This window comes from Electrona antarctica, assembly GCF_951216825.1.
Source record: "Electrona antarctica genome assembly, chromosome: 3".
Lineage (NCBI taxonomy): Eukaryota > Metazoa > Chordata > Actinopteri > Myctophiformes > Myctophidae > Electrona > Electrona antarctica.
This window is the reverse complement of record NC_136808.1, coordinates 7,669,091-7,689,646: the sequence shown is the minus strand read 5'-3', so window position 1 is coordinate 7,689,646 and position 20,556 is coordinate 7,669,091. Positions and strand designations below refer to the sequence as shown.

Genomic DNA, 20,556 nt, shown 5'->3' with positions numbered 1-20,556 from the left:
CTCTGATTTATTTTGTTGATTTGTGAATGATATGTCATGTTCCATCTACGTCATCACTATAGTTCATGTCCTCATCTACTCTCTCTCTCTCTCTCTCTCTCTCTCTCTCTCTCTCTCTCTCAAAAAATAAGAACAAGTTGTGTTTGTTTCCAAAACTGTAATTTACGTAGGTATAATTTGTTGGTATAATTTGGTGTTATAATTTCTTCCAGTCCATGAGACTGTGCTACGTTTAGAAATCTACAATTACAGTGAAAGTACAAGGTAATATTATGGAAACAAACCACGCATCCTTTCACAATACAGTTCCACCTTTCTTACACGGTAACTTGCAAGGTTTTACCTGTTACCGTAAAATGGAGGGTTACCGAATAATTTGCATTGTCCCTGGTATATAAGGTTGGCGGAGGGTGTCTAGAGCCCAGGATCACATTAGATAATTGACACAGGGGTGAAAAACGGGTTACAAAATCGAGGGATAACAATTATAATAAAAAAAGGAAAACAAAGAAGAATCATTTTACCTTGTTTGTGTGTTTGTCTTTTCCACCTGTCCTGCTTTATTCGACTGTGTTATGCAGCATGGAAAAACTATGATGACACGCCTCTGTCTCAACCTGATGGGCGGGCCATCTTTTTTTCATAACCCGCCCGTCCTGTCCTTAGAGAATATATTAATAGAGACGTTCAGGTTCAGGTTTATTTGTCATATGTATAGATTGTGGGCGCCACTGGACAACGATAGGCGGGAGGCACAGCAAGGTTTGCCTACGCGGGCATTTATTGAGGAATGACAAGTTCAACTTAAATTCAGCACACACAGTTGTTTAACTGCCACACAAATGGATAACTCAGGTTCTTCCTTTCACTAGGGCAAAACAGTTTATATTCGGTACTCAGTCCAAGTCCTCCTATCGGGACCGTGTCCCTTTTTCACTCTCCTATTCCTTCAGGAGGTTATTTCCATATGGGTTCCTCTTCAGGATGCCTCCATCCCGGGGTTGCCTGTGTAATGAGAAACACTGTTAGCACAGAGTCTGGACAAGTGGAAATGAGAGGGGATGTGTGTGTTTGTGGAGACCTACCGCCAGATTGCCACGTCAGTGCTCCCTCCGTGAGTCAGTGGAGAATGAGGCGGAGCGCTCGTCTGTGCCCTCCCTTTCAAACGTTACGCGCGCAGCGCGGCTGTTGCGTAATTGCTCTGATTGAGGAGGAAGATGGGTAGATACTGGTGGTCAATCACGTGACCCAGGACGGGTCGCTGTCTTCTGGGCTGTGCTCCGCCTCTGATGCTCCACTGACTGTCGTTGGGGTGGCGCTCTGACGGCCCGCTGTCATGCGACACCCCACAAGATACAGAGTATAAATACAATGAAAATTAGTATTACATCAGTCTTACATACACAGGACATAGAAAAAGACAAAAAGACAAAAACACAAAAAAAGTGCAAGTGAAGTGACAATACAGTGCAATACAGTTCAAGGTCAGCTGTTCAGCAGCCTGACTGCCTGGGGGAAGAAACTGTTACTGAGACGGGTGGTGCGAGATTTGATGCTCTGGTAGCGTTTTTTGGAAGGGAGTTGTTTGAACAGGGAATTTGCGGGATGGCTGGTGTCTTTGATGATGTTGTGGGCTTTTTTCATACAACGAGTGGTGTAGATGTTGTGGAGACTGGGTAGTTCTGTGCTACCGATGAGTCACCGGATTTCTCCTCCCATCCACTTGCATTGAGTTGCTCACCCTGCAGCGCATGAGGCATTCTTCCGGGTTGGAAACAGTGCATTCTGTCATATTGTCATGTTTCATATTGTATTCATATGTACGCACATCTCCAGAAATTATACAGGTGCTGGTCAAAAATATACATACAATGAAAAGGAAGGGATGTCCGCACACTGTTTCTCTGCTCCCAGGAAAATGTTATTGGCACAACGTTTTTCCAAATGGGACTGATTGAGGGTAGCTACTGGGACGTAAGTCGGGACTCACCTGAGTGAGGGGTATGATGTTCGAGAGACCCGAAACCCTGATGACCTTGGGATACATCACTGAGGATACGTCCCACGGTCCCAGGTTCATCCATGCGCTGTTTTTTGTTATAGTTATTCTATTTATAGTGACTCATAGGAATAGACTATGTGACAACCAGGTATAGTCTGGTGACCACCGGAGAGACGGGTGACAGCCGGAATGTAGACGGCACCCGGGTGAGCAGTATGGGTTAGCGCCCCAGCCTGCATGTGTCCTCCGTGAGGAGGAAGCCCAAAAGCCCTTGGTGAGGCCTTTAGGAGGGCCATTATAATTCACCACTCCTGAACGAAGTGCCTGGTGCTGGGAGTCTGGTACAACGCACAGGTCCTGGGCCTGGTGAGAGCAGGAGTGGACCTGGTGAGACGTAGGAGGGGCCCGGACAGGAGTCAACCCACAGAGCCTAGCTAGTCCTTCCATGCACCAGAAGCGTACCTCCCAGCCCTGGCAGAGTAGTTCTGGAGTAGTTCCAACGGATTGTGTGGCCTTGGTCTTTCGCTAATGGGACTGATCGAGGGTAGCTACTGGGACGTAAGTCGGGACTTGACCCCGGCTGGGTCACCTGAGTGAGGGGTATGATGTTCGAGAGACCCGAGACCCTGATGACCTTGGGATACATCACTGAAGATACGTCCCAGGTGCATCCATTCCATGTTTTTTGTTATAGTCACATTTTAGTCACCTGGAATGTATTAGTGTTAGTCTAGTTTTTGTCGACTAAATATCATACGATTTTAGTCGACTAAATCTACAGTTGATTTAGTCGACTGAAATGTATTTTGTCGGGCCAATTGATGCCGTCATAATGACGTAATGACTAATGACATGAAACCAAGTGTAAAATGACTTCCTAACATTATAGTCTAGTTTTTATTTGTTGATGAAATTGTCAGTATATGTAGTCTCTTACTTTTAGCCATCATAGCTCAGTTTTAATTTAGTTTCCATTTAGTTTTCGTCGACGAACATCTTTCGTCTTAGTTTTAGTCAACAAAATCAACATTGATAGTTACCCAGTGAGCCTGTGGGCCATGCATATGCCACATATATTCCATGTTTGGGATTTCAATAATCGGGTCTTTAATATCAGTACAGTTGCAGGAGAAAAAGGGCCACTTAGGTGAATGGGTGCGTATAGCATACTCGAGAGCTACACATTAGGTGATTACAGTAGGCATATATAGATTGATGGCTTCTCAGAGGACAGTGACACAGGAGGAGACAAGTTATACAAGCTAAACTAGCTTTTTTGTTTTGTTTTGTTTGTCACCGTATCCCATTGGCTCAAGCCGTAGCCGGCCGCTACAGTATGCATGATGCCGGAACAATATAATTACCTGAGAGCGTGTTTAATGAAGGGCATGGCATGATTTACTTTATAGGAATGCAGTGTCACAATAGTTTGACGCAAAGATGCCTAACCCTGATCAGAGGTTAGGAGGAGGTCTGATGGTGAGCCTGAGGATCGAGGGTCTCCATGAGTTATGCTTTATGAGTGTTGGGTTATTCATTACACACACACACACACACACACACACACACACACACACACAGTCACTGGTGACTTTGAATCCGTGGTGGGACTGGGAAAAAAATAATGCGCGGAAAGAACTTGGCATCCGTTTTGTGGCGATGAGAGGTGGTGTGTGTGTGGCTGACTGGCCATCGTATAGACACACGCACACCCTGGGTAAATAGTATGCGCCCACACACACACACACACACACACACACACACACTCACTCACTCACTCACTCACTCACCGGTGAAACAAAAGCTAGTTTAGTTTGTATAACTTGTCTCCTCCTGTGTCCTCAAATAACACTGTCCTCTGAGAAGCCATCAATCTATATATGCCTACTGTAATCACCTAATGTGTAGCTCTCGAGTATGCTATACCAATTATTCAAACACATTTAAGATCATGGGACCCTGGCGAAGGCTTGTAGCCGAAACGCGTTGGTCCATTTGTAATGATCTTTGCCATTCCATACAAATAAAGGCTTTTACACTTGACGGGCACAAATTAGTTTCCGTGCACCCGTTCTCTAGCAACCCCATCTATCTGATTTTTTTATTTTTATTATTCTTTATTAACCCAGGGAAGTAGCTGAGCACAGGTGCTCATTTTCAGCAACGCCCTGCACATAAAGACAGACAGACACACACACACACACACACGCACACACATTAAAACCTTTTGTTGGGGGTTCAGTGCCTTGCTCAAGGGCACTTCAGCGGTGTTGGGTGAGTGATGACAATCACTTCCCCACCCAGATTTTTCCTGCCCGTCCGGGGAATCGAACCGGCAGCCTTTCGGCAACAAGGGCGCTCCTCTAACCCTTAGGCCACCGCTGCCCCCAAAAATATGTACCTGTGTGTTTATCCTGCATTTACCAAATAGCATGAACATATATATCGCCTTCACACCAGAAAGCTTTACTGCGATTAAAACGCTTTGTCGGAAAGTGTGCTTGTTTTGTTTTGTTTGTCACGATGCCGGAACAATATAATTACCTGAGAGCGTGTTTAATGAAGGGCATGGCATGATTTACTAGGAATGCAGTGTCACAATAGTTTGACGCAAAGATGCCTAACCCTGATCAGAGGTTAGGAGGAGGTCTTTATTTACCCAGGGAAGTAGCTGAGCACAGGTGCTCATTTTCAGCAACGCCCTGCACATAAAGACAGACAGACACACACACACACACACACACACACACGCACACACATTAAAACCTTTTGTTGGGGTTTTTTTGTTTTGTTTTGTTTGTCACCGTAAGAAAGTATGCATGATGCCGGAACAATATAATTACCTGAGAGCGTGTTTAATGAAGGGCATGGCATGATTTACTTTATAGGAATGCAGTGTCACAATAGTTTGACGCAAAGATGCCTAACCCTGATCAGAGGTTAGGAGGAGGTCTGATGGTGAGCCTGAGGATCGAGGGTCTCCATGAGTTATGCTTTATGAGTGTTGGGTTATTCATTACACACACACACACACACACACACACACACACACACACACACACACACACACACACACACAGTCACTGGTGACTTTGAATCCGTGGTGGGACTGGGAAAAAAATAATGCGCGGAAAGAACTTGGCATCCGTTTTGTGGCGATGAGAGGTGGTGTGTGTGTGGCTGACTGGCCATCGTATAGACACACGCACACCCTGGGTAAATAGTATGCGCCCACACACACACACACACACACACTCACTCACTCACTCACTCACTCGCGCACAAACATCCTCCATAGACTATGGAGGATGTTTGACAAGTGCGTAGGCTACACTATGGATAAGCCGTTGCGAGGTCCAGGTTGTACGGCAGCAGCTGCTTTAGCTGCGTTCACCAAGCGTAGTTGTGTTAGCCTGGCTAATAAGCCAGACTATTATTATAACATTAGTTGTTATTGTTATTATTGGACACTTTTTGAAACACTTTCTCTCAACATTAGAACATTAGATTTCCTTGTCCAGTTCCGTCCTCCTTTTGACATGGTGGTCCTTCTCGACAGATGACATGCCATGTTTTCATCTTTTCCACTGTGGTCACATACCGTTGAGTTGACTCACACATACCATACGACGTACGTGCTGCAGGTAGGTATCACATACAGTACCACAAATCATCCTGACACTTTATATAAAATTATTCAAACACATTTTGCCATTCCATACAAATAAAGGCTTTTACACTTGACGGGCACAAATTAGTTTCCGTGCACCCGTTCTCTAGCAACCCCATCTATCTGATTTTTTTATTTTTATTATTCTTTATTTACCCAGGGAAGTAGCAGGAGTGGACCTGGTGAGACGTAGGAGAGGCCCGGACAGGAGTCAACCCACAGAGCCTATAGCTAGTCCTTCCATGCACCAGAAGCGTACCTCCCAGCCCTGGCAGAGTAGTTCTGGAGTAGTTCCAACGGATTGTGTGGCCTTGGTCTTTCCCTAATGGGACTGATCGAGGGTAGCTACTGGGACGTAAGTCGGGACTTGACCCCGGCTGGGTCACCTGAGTGAGGGGTATGATGTTCGAGAGACCCGAGACCCTGATGACCTTGGGATACATCACTGAAGATACGTCCCAGGTGCATCCATTCCATGTTTTGTGTTATAGTCACATTTTAGTCACCTGGAATGTATTAGTGTTAGTCTAGTTTTTGTCGACTAAATATCATACGATTTTAGTCGACTAAATCTACAGTTGATTTAGTCGACTGAAATGTATTTTGTCGGGCCAATTGATGCCGTCATAATGACGTAATGACTAATGACATGAAACCAAGTGTAAAATGACTTCCTAACATTATAGTCTAGTTTTTATTTGTTGATGAAATTGTCAGTATATGTAGTCTCTTACTTTTAGCCATCATAGCTCAGTTTTAATTTAGTTTCCATTTAGTTTTCGTCGACGAACATTTTTCGTCTTAGTTTTAGTCAACAAAATCAACATTGATAGTTTGATTGATTGATTGATTGAAGAATTTATTAACAGTTTGCAGAATTACAGTACATTTCAAGCACAAACTCAATACAAAGGCTGTTAACTGTGAGTGGACGACCCAATTAAGCATTACACTTGTTTCCAACAGGGTCCACCATGTTCAAATCATCAAAACATTTAGAGACGTACAAATAGACACTTCTATAGACAGAACAGGAATTCTTCAAAAAGGAGGTAAAAAGGGAAAAGAAATATATACAGTGAGGGGAAAGAAGGGGGGGGGCGGGGGGGGGGGATTCAGATTTTACGGGGGCCAGTTTCGAATTGCAGCCATCCGTAGGTGCCCTTTGAGAGCGGTTTTGAAGGAGTCAAGGGATTCGCATGTCTTAATGACAGTTGGTAGGGCGTTCCACATTTTGGTGGCATAGGAGCGAAAAGAATTTAGTCCCTTGTTTGTGCCGAATCTGGGTTGTACATGGTTCGTTGCACTCCCTCTGGTGTTGTGGGTGTGGACTTCGTTAACATTAAGGAAGTATCTAGACAGGTACATGGGTATCTTGGTGGTGTATCGAATCTTGTGGACCAGACCCATTGCAAGTTGCTGTACTCTGTCGTCGACCCTAAGCCATTCCAGCCTGTCGAAGTGGGCAGGGGTGAGGTGGGTTCGGGGGGCTAGATCAAGTAGGAGCCTGACCAGTTTGTTTTGGGAAGTCTGGAGCCTGGTTTTAAGGGCCTTTGAGGTGCTGTGGTACCAGGAGGTGCATGCATAGTCAAAGAAACCCTGTACAAGGGCTCCTGTTAAGGTCTTCAAGGTGTTTTTGTTGACCAGTGAGGAGATCCTGTAGAGGAATCTTGTTCTATGGTTGACTTTTTTGATTACGTTGGTGGCCATTTTATCACCGGAAAGATTAGCCTCCAGGATGGAACCTAGGTAGGTAATTTCATCTTTACGTGTGATAACATTGTCACCCACTCTAACCAAGAAGCCATTTGCCTTGCTGAGATTACTAATAGAGCCAAAGAGAATGGATTCAGTTTTTCCCAGGTGTAAAGATAGTTTGTTATCAGCGAGCCAGGTGCAGATTCTACCGAGTTCAGAGCTGAGGGCATTTTCAACCTGCAGTTTGTCCCTGTCCGAGACCAGCAGTGCTGAGTCATCTGTGAACAGGAACAAGTTGCAGTCACAGGCTGAAGTCATGTCGTTTACATATATTAGGAACAGTAGAGGCCCTAGTATGCTTCCTTGTGGAACGCCACAGCTCACTGGGAGGGGGGGGGACAGTGTTCCGTTCACTTCCACCATCTGTTCTCTCCCCTCCAGGTAGGATTGCATCCAGCTCACTGATGTGCTATCGAAACCAATTGCTTTTAGCTTGTTAACCAGTATGGAGTGGTTCACGGTGTCAAAAGCCTAGTTACCCAGCGAGCCTGTGGGCCATGCATATATATGCCACATATATTCCATGTTTGGGATTTCAATAATCGGGTCTTTAATATCAGTACAGTTGCAGGAGAAAAAGGGCCACTTTAGGTGGGTAGGCCTATAGAATGGGTATATAGCATACTCGAGAGCTACACATTAGGTGATTACAGTAGGCATATATAGATTGATGGCTTCTCAGAGGACAGTGTTATTTGAGGACACAGGAGGAGACAAGTTATACAAGCTAAACTAGCTTTTTTGTTTTGTTTTGTTTGTCACCAAGAAAGTATGCATGATGCCGGAACAATATAATTACCTGAGAGCGTGTTTAATGAAGGGCATGGCATGATTTACTAGGAATGCAGTGTCACAATAGTTTGACGCAAAGATGCCTACGGCCGGGCTCCACCGGGCGCGTCAGCGTCGCGTCTCCGTCACCGTCAGGGAATGTTCCCTTTTTAATCAATGAAGGGTGGCTACACAGCCCGCGTTGACGGAGACGCGACGCGTGCATTAAAATTGAACCGGTGCGTTTTTTGACGCGACGCGACGGAGACGCAACGCGTCCGGTGGAGCCCTGGCGTTACCCTGATCAGAGGTTAGGAGGAGGTCTGATGGTGAGCCTGAGGATCGAGGGTCTCCATGAGTTATGCTTTATGAGTGTTGGGTTATTCATTACACACACACACACACACACACACACACACACACACACACACAGTCACTGGTGACTTTGAATCCGTGGTGGGGACTGGGAAAAAAATAATGCGCGGAAAGAACTTGGCATCCGTTTTGTGGCGATGAGAGGTGGTGTGTGTGTGGCTGACTGGCCATCGTATAGACACACGCACACCCTGGGTAAATAGTATGCGCCCACACACACACACACACACACACACACACACTCACTCACTCACTCACTCGCGCACAAACATCCTCCATAGACTATGGAGGATGTTTGACAAGTGCGTAGGCTACACTATGGATAGTGCCGTTGCGAGGTCCAGGTTGTACGGCAGCAGCTGCTTTAGCTGCGTTCACCAAGCGTAGTTGTGTTAGCCTGGCTAATAAGCCAGACTATTATTATAACATTAGTTGTTATTGTTATTATTGGACACTTTTTTAAACACTTTCTCTCAACATTAGAACATTAGATTTCCTTGTCCAGTTCCGTCCTCCTTTTGACATGGTGGTCCTTCTCGACAGATGACATGCCATGTTTTCATCTTTTCCACTGTGGTCACATACCGTTGAGTTGACTCACACATACCATACGACGTACGTGCTGCAGGTAGGTATCACATACAGTACCACAAATCATCCTGACACTTTATATAAAATTATTCAAACACATTTAAGATCATGGGACCCTGGCGAAGGCTTGTAGCCGAAACGCGTTGGTCCATTTGTAATGATCTTTGCCATTCCATACAAATAAAGGCTTTTACACTTGACGGGCACAAATTAGTTTCCGTGCACCCGTTCTCTAGCAACCCCATCTATCTGATTTTTTTATTTTTATTATTCTTTATTTACCCAGGGAAGTAGCTGAGCACAGGTGCTCATTTTCAGCAACGCCCTGCACATAAAGACAGACAGACACACACACACACACACGCACACACATTAAAACCTTTTGTTGGGGGTTCAGTGCCTTGCTCAAGGGCACTTCAGCGGTGTTGGGTGAGTGATGACAATCACTTCCCCACCCAGATTTTTCCTGCCCGTCCGGGGAATCGAACCGGCAGCCTTTCGGCAACAAGGGCGCTCCTCTAACCCTTAGGCCACCGCTGCCCCCAAAAATATGTACCTGTGTGTTTATCTTGCATTTACCAAATAGCATGAACATATATATCGCCTTCACACCAGAAAGCTTTACTACGATTAAAACGCTTTGTCGGAAAGTGTGCTTCGTTTGGCAAGTGTGAAGCCTCGGCCTCATTCGAATCCCAATGCGCATCAAAGAACCGCATTCTACTCCGCCAAAAAAACGGGGGTTTCGCTTCGCTTCCAATCGCTGCAGGTGGGAATGCAATTGATATTATATCAATTTCACTACTTTTGCAGTAAAATATTTGGTGTATAACTTTATATATCAATGATATATAAAATTGATATATAAAGTTATACACCCCAAACTAACTGTCCGTCTGGGGGTTGAGACATATAAACTCATGTAGGCTACTGTATATTCACAATGGAAGCTCTGAGAGCTTTATAAACAGGACATATGCCTCTACATCTACATCCTAGAAAAAACTGAACGTGAATATCTGAATGAAAATATGAGATATAGTCATTTGAACACATACCTACAATAGGCAGAATGTATTATTATTTTTTTACTCTGACTGGATTGTCATATCAATATGAGGGTTTGTATGAAAGGTGTGGTTCTACTGAATCCAGCAATACCAATTGTGTGACATAACTCATGGAGTTATATGACACTAAATATTAGGGATGCACTATTAATCGGTAGCATAATCGGAATCGGCCATATCGGCCATAAAAATGCCATAACATTTACACAATATTTACAAATTACATGCCTTTTGTTTTTGATAAGAGTCGTTGTACTTTATTTGCAGATGATTCGACTGTTTATTATGCATCAAACAGTTTACTTAAAAAACACACTTCAATCAGAACTGAAACTATTACTTGACTGGATATCTGAGAACAGACTTGTTCTGAATGTAGCCAAAACTAAAAGTATAGTGTTCACTGCTAGAAATGCTACTAAAGACGTTAGTCAGCTGTGCCTATCACTTAAGGACTCAAATATTGAACAGGTTCAAGAGGCAGTTTTGCTGGGTGTCACACTCGATGGACAGCTAACATGGGAGAAACATATTGAAAATATTGTTAAGAAAATGGGCAGAGGAATAGCATGCATCAAAAGGTGTTCCTCGTTTTTGACCCCAGCCTCTAGAGTGCTAGTGACACAGGCACTGGTACTATCTCACCTTGGTTATTGCTCTACAATTTGGTCGGGTGCAGACAAAAAACATCTGTCCAAGCTTCAAATAGCTCAGACTAAAGCTGCCAGGCTTGCACTGCACTGTCCAGTGGGTGTGAGGCAGAGTACAGAAAGTTTGCATGCCAGTCTCTCATGGCTCAGAGTAGAGGAGAGGTTGGCATGCAATTTAGTGAGTTTCTTTAGGAATGTTTGTCATAGTAAACAACCAGTTTGTCTGTATTCACAAATACAGTATGTGAGAGATCGTCATAGTCATGCTACCAGGCAGGCTACTAGTGGCCACATGGTCAAAGAAAAACCCAGAACAAATGCGGTTTGCAGATCTGTAATGTTCAGGGCTATTTCAGTATGGAACACGTTACCAACTATAATCACGGAAGCACCCAGTAAGGCTAGTTTTAAGAGGCTCCTTAAGAGACACCTGATCAATTTTAATTTTAATTAACTGACATCATCTAAGGGGATGTCTTGTTTAATGTTTTTATTTTCTCTGTATTTTGAATGTCTTAAATGCATTTGTATTTTGTATTATGAATGTATTTTTTTCAAGATTGCACCTGTTTTTATTGTGCAGTGTTATTTCTTGTGTTATATGTATTGTTTGTCATGGACCCCAGGAAGAGTAGCTGCTACTTCGGTGGCAGCTAATGGGGATCCATCTGAATAAAGAATATCGGTATCGGATCGGTCTCAAAATAATACAGATTGTTTAATCGGTTTTCACCAGCAAAAAATAAATAAATTCAAAACAATTCTACATTTAATTTGTGTACTCATCTCATTCAGTAGTGATAACAGACACTTGGAAAAGAGTATTATGCCATTATTGATTGATTGAATACTTTATTAACAGGCTTAAATTTGGGCCAAACCCCTATAGGGCCTAGGCTTGTTTCCATTGTGGTCCTCTGTATAATATCGGAATCGGTCAGAATCGGTGTCGGCAGATAATGACCCTGCAAATGATCGGAGATCGGATATCGGTCATAATTTCATAATCGTGCACCCCTACTATATATATATGTTGTCCCAAATGGGAGGAATAAAACAGTCATAATGAAATCTACAGTACCACACAGATTAGTTTTATTTTGACTCATTATGATGGTTCGGTGGGACCGTGGGAGGGGCCATTATGAGATTATGAATTCACAAAATGTGACAAAAATATTCACATCATAAAGACACCAGAGAACTATTATTTCAGAAAGTTGCCATGAAACCGACAAATTATTAAATGAGATGCGTAAAGTCAGATGTGCAGGTGTGCAGATAGAGAAAATCAGGCTATTTTGCTCTTTCTTTATACTTGTGGGTGGAGTGTGAGGTCAGATCAAAATAGCCGTCATGTATTATGGTCAATTTGTGTGAAGTCTTACACAGAGTGCACGTGACGTTCTTGTAAGTCGTAACATTGCTATGGGGGTTCCAACTTCCTCAGGTTCAAACTGTATACTGTCTTGTGTCGTTGCGGTTTGGCTGACTGACCACAAGACTCTTTTGCTTGACTGAGGTGTGGGAGCTGTCCTTTATCTCCTTTCTGTTGAAGCACCAGGTCCACTGCTCAGGCACTCCTTGCACTGTGCTATAACCTCGCCTCACCAGGCTTTCCACCTCGGAGGAAAGCCTGGTCTCTGTTCCAAAAGTGCTGTGTGAACCGGTCTGGAGCGGATGATATCGCTACGTCATGTTGTAGTATTGTTTTGTAGTCATCAGGCAGGAACAAACAAACAAACGGAACTTCCTTTTCCCTCAAACCGGAAGAATAACAATAAAAGCTCTCGTAGCCTGTAGCTTTTTTTTTGCGGCTTACGCCTTTTATTGGTTTTTTTGAAGGGACAGACAGTAGGCTGACAGGAAACGGGAGAGAGATGGGGGAAGACATGCAGTAAAGGCCGTGTGTCGGGCTGCGACTGGATTACCAGTCGGGTGCCCAGACGGTTACGCCACCGCCTGGGCCAGCCTGTAGCTTTTATTGAGAAAAATCGGTTTGAGGGAAAAGGAAGTACCGGAAGATTGATGACTACAAAACAATACTACAACATGACGTAGCGATGTCATCCGCTCCCGACCGGTTCATAAACCCCGAAATGGAATGGTGCCCAGGCTAACTGTGCTATAATGCAGAGTGAACCAGCTGGATCCCTCCAGGGCATAATTAGGTTCTGTATTCACAGTAACATCCTGAATGAGTTCTGCAAAAGAAAAGGTTAGGGTTACTGTTGAAGATAATACTCATATACTGTATATATATATATATAATTTCAAGCACCCCCATAAAACTCTCAGACCTGTTGGATGTGGAAGACCATCAAGGAACCCCGAGGACCCCACTTTGAGAGTTTCTTTTCTGACCCAATTCTATCTTGTTGGGCAAAACTCCATCGAGTTTTGCCCAACAAGTCTACAAACAATATTGACCTCTGATACTTACCATATCTTCTAGATCTACAGTATAAATGCACCATACCATGTCTCTGTACGTCTGTACGTATGTCTGTAATCCTCGAGAACCGTTCGCCCCACCGACTTCAAATTCGACACACGCGTTCCACACTCACACAGGGAGTGTGTAACGACCGGTGTTGAGTCGGTCGGACCCACGGTTGTCCGGAACCGCCACAAAAGGCCTCTGCCCGGGCTCTGGACCTGATCACCCCCTACATCTCCATATATGGAGCTGGCCTGTTCTGACATCACAACACTTCATATTTGGGCATGCCTGAGTCCATATATAGGAATAAAGGGACACAGAGAGACAGATACAGAAATCTCCATATATGGGCATAAAAGGGAGAGACATAATAACTGGATACATGGGCAGAAACAAAAAAGCTGCAAAACAAAATTCTGCGATTAGACACAATGTGACATAACTGTTTGCAAAATGCTGTACCCCCTCCAACTGTATATACTTTCCCCATGTTCTACTGTTTTTATTATATTTTGACGCATGCTTTGGCAATGTAAACGTATGTTTTCTCATGCCAATAAAGCTCCTTTGAATTGAATTGAATTGAATTGTGTGCATGCCTGAATGCGTGCGTGGATGGTGTAGTTTGACTGTTCTAATGTTCTATCAACAAGTGGGAAGTGAATGGAAACAAGAATCACGCAACTCGGATCCATTGTTGGGTATCAATGAGTAACTTTTAATTAAATACATGTTTAGATCCTGTTTCATTGCAGTATATGCAGTATGAGATGCCAACTAAACTGGATTGAAAATAACATTATACCATATATCCAAAAAAAAAGCAGTGGTCTGGTATACCGTAAAACATTGAAAATTCAAACCAATTACTTAAATTTAGTTGAATTCTAACAGGCCCCATTCTACACGAATTCGTCTATTTCTCTTATGTAACGAAATAAAAACATGCCTAACTTCAAACTGACCACTAGATGTCAGTCATTGACTATATTGCTAATCATGGAGCTGCCATACTGCTGCTATAGGCTGGATTCAGAAGAGGACAATCCTGGGAATACTGTAGTGTACTAACAAGGCTAATGCCTACAGCAGGGGTGGGCAACTGGTGGCCCGGGGGCCACATGCGGCCCCCCACCTTCACTTAATTGCGGCCCGCATGTTAATATCAGAATACTGATATAGTATTGATTTCAGCTGTTGCAATTCCAAACCCGCTTTGATTACTTCACAACTAGTATTAAATTACTAGTATTAAAATGTTATTGTCTTTTTGTGTCCAATGAAGTTATGTTAACAGTTCATAAAGTTAACAAAACTATAACTAAATGCATTTGAAATTCAATAAAAAGGTTACTTTTCAGGATTCCAATTAAAAAATAGCAAAGAAATATTCAGGTTTTCAATTCAAATATAGCAAAAAATAGCTGATCTACAAGCTCAAAACGCGCCGCATTGCGACGCGTTTTGAGCTTGTAGATCGGCTATTTTTACTACAACGGTAATATGCACTGTGGCCCTCTGGTGTGAGTGTGGAAATATATTGGCCCTCGCCATCGTCAAAGTTGCCCACCCCTGGCCTACAGAGTACAGTACAATATAGTTTTAAATATATTACAATGTTATCAGCAACCAAATACATTTACAACAAAAGTCTCATCATAAGAGACATTTTGTAAGATCAACAAAGCCTATTTTAATTGTAACTTTAATTGTAATAACATTCACCATTCCACGAGGTCTCAACGGAAATACTGTAGCAAATGTTCCAATTGAACATTAGAGAAAGGGTTCTAATGTAGTCTTGCTTTCCTTTATTGACTTGATCAATGAGCAAGTTATCAATAAATTATTGACCTCAAGAGACAACTGTCAAAAATGACTTCAAGTCTTTCCTATAAAGATCTTTGCACCTTTTGAGAATATGTTTTCAGTTTACAATCATAATGACAGTGAGCCAGCTCACTGAGGTAACACGAACACCAGTTAACAGTTCTATGTTATGTCCTATACTGTATTCTATCTGAATACTTCCTTTTTATTTGACCGACATTATAATTATCCATTGCTGTGCCATATGTTCAACAAAAGAACCGAAGCAGATCCAAATAAGGCATCCTACAACCTGAAAAAATAAAACTATGACTATATTAGCAAACATTTTTTACAAAGGCTGATGAAGCAAACATAGCTGTTCTTTGACAAAACTTAAAAAATGATAATTAAAAAAAGCTACAAAAAGTTCTTTCCACTATAAAGTTGTTGCTGTCCTGTTCTTGTGTGGCAGGCAACTACTCTTTTCCAAGAGTCCCTTCAAAAGGACAGTGGTCATTCCAGTTGTTCTTTAGTCCGTGAGCATGTCGCATGTTTCTCATGGCCCTCGTCCCAACCCCCACGTTGAGGAGCATTGCCTTCATTGCCTTTGCAACCATATCTTATTTTAATGATGTTTGGGAGACAAGAAACACTTTCCTGGAGTGTAATACGTGTTTTTAGAATAGATATTTTAGTATTTCAAAGTGTTTGTGATGTCATGGACACTGGTCTCACTTCCTTCCTGGACTACATCTCAGTAAGACAGCCCTCTCCCTCTCCACAAGGTGGGGTTAGTGCAGCAAAGCATCATGGTCATTGTAGTAATCCAGACCAGTGTCCATGACATCACAGACACTTTGAAAATACTAAAATATCTAAACACAAATTACCCACATAAAAGCCCCAGGTAAGTGTTTCTTGTCTCCCAAACATAATTAAAATAAGATTTGGTTGCAAAAGGGGTGAAGTGGCCCTTTAATCTGTCCAAATGGCAGCAGCTGAATGCGGGGAGTCTTTAGCCAAATTCCAATACCCAAAATCTTGGACACTCGCTCACTCACACTCGATCACTCCGTGTTATGGTGACATTGGTGACCTGCCAAAATATGCGACCTATGTGGACTTCACACACCTTACAATGGAGGTCTTTAAATATGTTGCCTGAATACCGCTCGGACACTTGACATTATGTCACATATTTCAGCAGGTCACCAATTTCACCGTAACACCGCCATGCTGGAGTGACCGAGTGTGAGTGAGCGAGTGGACGAGTCCTACTGCATCTCCTCGCATCCTCCGCTGGGGTCCTGACTCCTACTGCATCTCCTCGCATCCTTCGCTGGTGTCCTCGTTCCAAGGCAGCGTGGCCGCCTGCTCCAGCAACTGGGCCAGGTATACGTCCTCCGCCCTCTCCGCCGCCGACAGGCTCTCCGTCTGGGACAGGCTGGAGGGCAGTGAGTCAATGTTGTGCCCAGACGACGACGACCGAGTCCTCGTGAGCCTGCATGGTGAGGACCGGTCGGGGCTGGTGGTGGTAATCGTCGGGTCGTTCGTGGGCTCTTCCGAAAGCAACGCCGTGTCCTGTGGTGGTGGAGGAGGAGGGTGACCTGCGATAGTCACGCCATGAGGGTCAGGCAGAGCGTCGGTCGAGCGCTCCACCACGAGGGAAGGTGGTAAACGACCATCCTTCACAACTTCATCACTCCCCGGAGGTTGGTACGGGGGAGGCCCTGTAAGCGGAGAGCCGTGGGGGGTGAAGGTAGTCCGACTGTGGATGATGATGGGGTCTGGGGACGGCAGCGGCGCCTCCTCCTCTTCGTCATTGGTGGCGTCCAGGTCGCCGGGGTTCTTGGAGGGGCTCTGGTCCGGAGAGATGGTGTCGGGCTGGTGGGAGATGATGTGGAGACTCAGGCCAGCTCCAGGCCAACAGGTGCTGGCTGAGGCAGGCTTCCCCCTCGAGGGGTGGTCCGTACTCAGCAACAGCGGCAGCTCTTGGCCCAGAGGCTTCCGAGGCAGCTCCTCCGGTTTCCCTACAGAAATAACAAGATAGCTTTTTGTTAAGAGTGTATCACGCTGTTGTAAATGGTCATCATCATCATCATTTTTCGACCGCGGTCGAGATCGTGGATTTCATAATAACACTCCAGACTTTCCGGTCCTTCATTGCCATCCCCAGTTCCTGCTTACTGATGCCTGTGTCCCTATAGCGATGACATCAGGGAACGACAGTTTTCTACCTCTGGTCTGCTTTGAGGCAGGATTCCAGAGAAGAAGGGAAGATATAACCTCATTGTCAGCTCTGTAGCAGTGGCCGGCAAACTGTGTTCTTCTGGATCAGACTAGTGAAGAAACACGAGGAAGGTTGCCGTATATTAGATTAGACTATGGGTGGCTCTTCCATGACAGATTTTGCGCTCTCATTAGAAGGTGGGTGTAAGTGCCATCCAACCGTTTCTCTAAAATGGTAAATTTCTCTGTAAATGGTAGCCTACATGGTAAATGGTGCATTTATATAGCGCCTTTATTCAAGGCGCTTTACATAGATTGTGCATTACATTCACCCATTCACACACACATTCATACACCGATGGCAGCGGAAACCATGCAAGCCACCAACCAGCACATCAGGAGCAATTAGGGGTTCAGTGTCTTGCTCAAGGACACTTCGGCACTAACTCTGGGGGAGCCCGGGTTCGAACTGGCAACCTTGCGGTTACCATCCAGCCACTCTCTACCCCTGAGCCACCGCCGCTCTAGGTGAATGTTAATTTGTTGAATGTCTGGTCATTCCCAATTACTAGGGTGATGCCCTTTGGGAATGCACAGCCCTTGGTTATGCAATACCCGTTGTCAAAGTACCCATTGTACTCGTGCAATACCCATTATCATAGTACTAGGAGGCCAGTCTACGACGTTATTAGTACTATGATGACAGCAGGATTCTCCATGCAGTATGGGCATAAAAAAGGACACAGTCAGACAGATACAGAGATTTGTGGATTTATAAAAGGATTTCTGGACAACCGACTTCCCACTCCGCAGTGCACTCCTCAGGAATACACACAACATGACGGAAGTCCATCGGTCAGACGGTTCTCGAGATATTCAGGGGGAAACCCGGGCAGACACGTATACACACGCACTTTGACAACCAAATGAGTAACAAATTCATAATTTGGCATGAAGGACAATAGTGTGTAGAGCAGTGGTTCCCAAAGTGGGGTCCGGGGACCCCCAGGGGTACCTGAGGGAGTTCCAGGGGGTCCCCAGCTAAATGATAGTTTGGAACCAAATGGACCCTTATGGGTCTGTAACTCTGAGAATGTACAAATTCAAATGGAACCAAATGGACCCTAACGGGTCCATTTGGTTCCATTTATACACTCTCAGAGTTAAATTAACATTGATTTTACAATATAAATTGTGGTCCCAGAGATAGAAATGCCATTTAATGGGGGGTCCCGTAGCCTAAATGCATGTAAAACTGGAGGGGTCCTTGAAATTAAACTGGTTGAAAATCACTGCTAGAGCCGTAAAAATCCTCTCTTATGGCACGTCTTTTCAAATGGGGGTCCGCGGGATAATTAGTGTCAATTTAGGGGGTCGCGTTGACATGAAAAGGTTTGGGAACCACTGTGGTGTAGATTAGAGCACCTGGAGGCGGTATGTCTAGCTTCATCTTGCGGAGCTCCGTCATGGAGGCCTGCAGATGCTCTATGATGACATCATCGTGGTGTAGGAAGGTCTGAGCGATCCTCTCCTGCAGGAACTCCCTCAGCTCCTCCAGAGACATCTTCAGAAGGAGCTCTGCACGCACGCACGCACGCACGCACGCACGCACGCACGCACGCACGCACGCACGCACGCACGCACGCACGCACGCACGCACGCACGCACGCACACACACACACACCCACACACAGAACATTGTTAGCAAACAAAGCCTGATATAATATGAATATTATGTATGGTGGCCTACACACCAAAATGATGATCAGCTGAAGCAATAGTAAAACAAAAAAAAAACGTGCAAAAAAAACGTGCTTGTACCCTCCCCCATTTTTTTCGTTTTCTCCCAAAGTCATTGTTCCCGATCCTCTGTGTATTGTAATTGTTGTCCTTTTGTCACTGCTATACTCTATATACTCTACTCTATGAAGAGCACAGATATATATGCATGACGTCAAGTCAGCTTTTTTCCACCTGGCAGTGAGGAGTTTCAGGCACCCTGACAAGACAGTAGGAGTGCAGTGTCAGAGATCGCCCTAACCAGCCTGGGGAGGGCCAGAGAGCCATAGAGTAAGACAGAGCAAAGACAACTCCGTTCACTTCATGGGGCTTCAGTCCAATGGAGGCTGATCTTCTACATAGACTTCTATTGGCTTCAGTCCAATGAATGGAGGCTCTTCTACATAGACTTCTATTGGCTTCAGTCCAATGAATGGAGGCTCTTCTACATAGACTTCTATTGGCTTCAGTCCAATAGATGCTCTTCTACATAGACTTCTATTGGCTTCAGTCCAATGAATTCAAGGCTCTTCTGCCCCCTCAATGTCGTAACTCTGTCTTATACTCTATGGCTCTGGGGAGGGCCATGGACATGACCAATCATGTAAGACAACGTGTATACGTTAACAGTGTGAAGTGTTTTATCTCATGTGTCGCTGACTGACCCACAATGCAAGGCAACATGTCTTGTGTGCGCCCATACATTGTTTTTTTCTCCTTACTCTTGTGTATTTTGAGGGTCGTGTAGGCCATCGCGGTGAGGAGCCTGTCTCCCTCCAGAATAAAGATATCCCACAGACGAAGGGTCAGGGTGAATGGGGTCTACAACGACACGCACACACGCACACACACACACACACGCACACACACACACGCACACGCACACGCACACGCACACGCACACGCACACAAGGATACAAGTTACAACAAAAACATTCTTACGGCCTCAACCCTCGACTCCATTTCTGGCTACCGGTAGTCTCATTCGGACTTGTCAATGCCAGCGGTTTCGCGTCTCCCATCCCCTGGTCTTGTGCTTCCTGCATGCTGCATGTATACGCTTGGAGTCAGGGGGTTTGTCTGGTTGCGTCTCCCCAGACCACAGGAACCCACGGGCCCATCCGGGGGACGGGGAAGTGCTGACAACAGCCTTGCCCCTGCCAGACCAGTGGCACCACAGGATTGTGCATGGGCACGCACACACAGCGAAGGCCTAATAGTAGTTTAGCCTAAAAAACTGTTAATGTAGATCAAATATCACCGGGCACTGTTATTATGTTTCTGTTTCTGTTTCAATCATACGAAAGAATATCCTGTTTTGTTTTTTTAAATGTGTCGATTGTTTCGATCCATCGCTTTGAGCTCCGATGCAGTTGTTGTTGCGGTGAATGCACAGCAAACACTGG

The 20,556-nt window shown here is 44.6% G+C and overlaps 1 protein-coding gene across 1 annotated transcript in view; it reads right to left on the bottom strand.

Annotated features, from left to right (window-relative positions):
- Nucleotides 1–941: 941 nt before the first annotated feature.
- Nucleotides 942–20,556, bottom strand: part of LOC306920644 (USP6 N-terminal-like protein) — a gene marked incomplete at its 3' end in the record, with an annotated part of 31,935 nt that continues 12,320 nt past the window's right edge. The window contains exons 10-14 of the mRNA XM_079497453.1: nt 19,873–19,972; nt 18,797–18,949; nt 16,461–17,172; nt 1,173–1,331; nt 942–1,005 (exon numbers count right to left, since the gene is read on the bottom strand). Coding sequence (XP_079353579.1) covers nt 942–1,005; nt 1,173–1,331; nt 16,461–17,172; nt 18,797–18,949; nt 19,873–19,972 — 1,188 coding nt within the window. The remainder of the gene's footprint in view (nt 1,006–1,172; nt 1,332–16,460; nt 17,173–18,796; nt 18,950–19,872; nt 19,973–20,556) is intronic.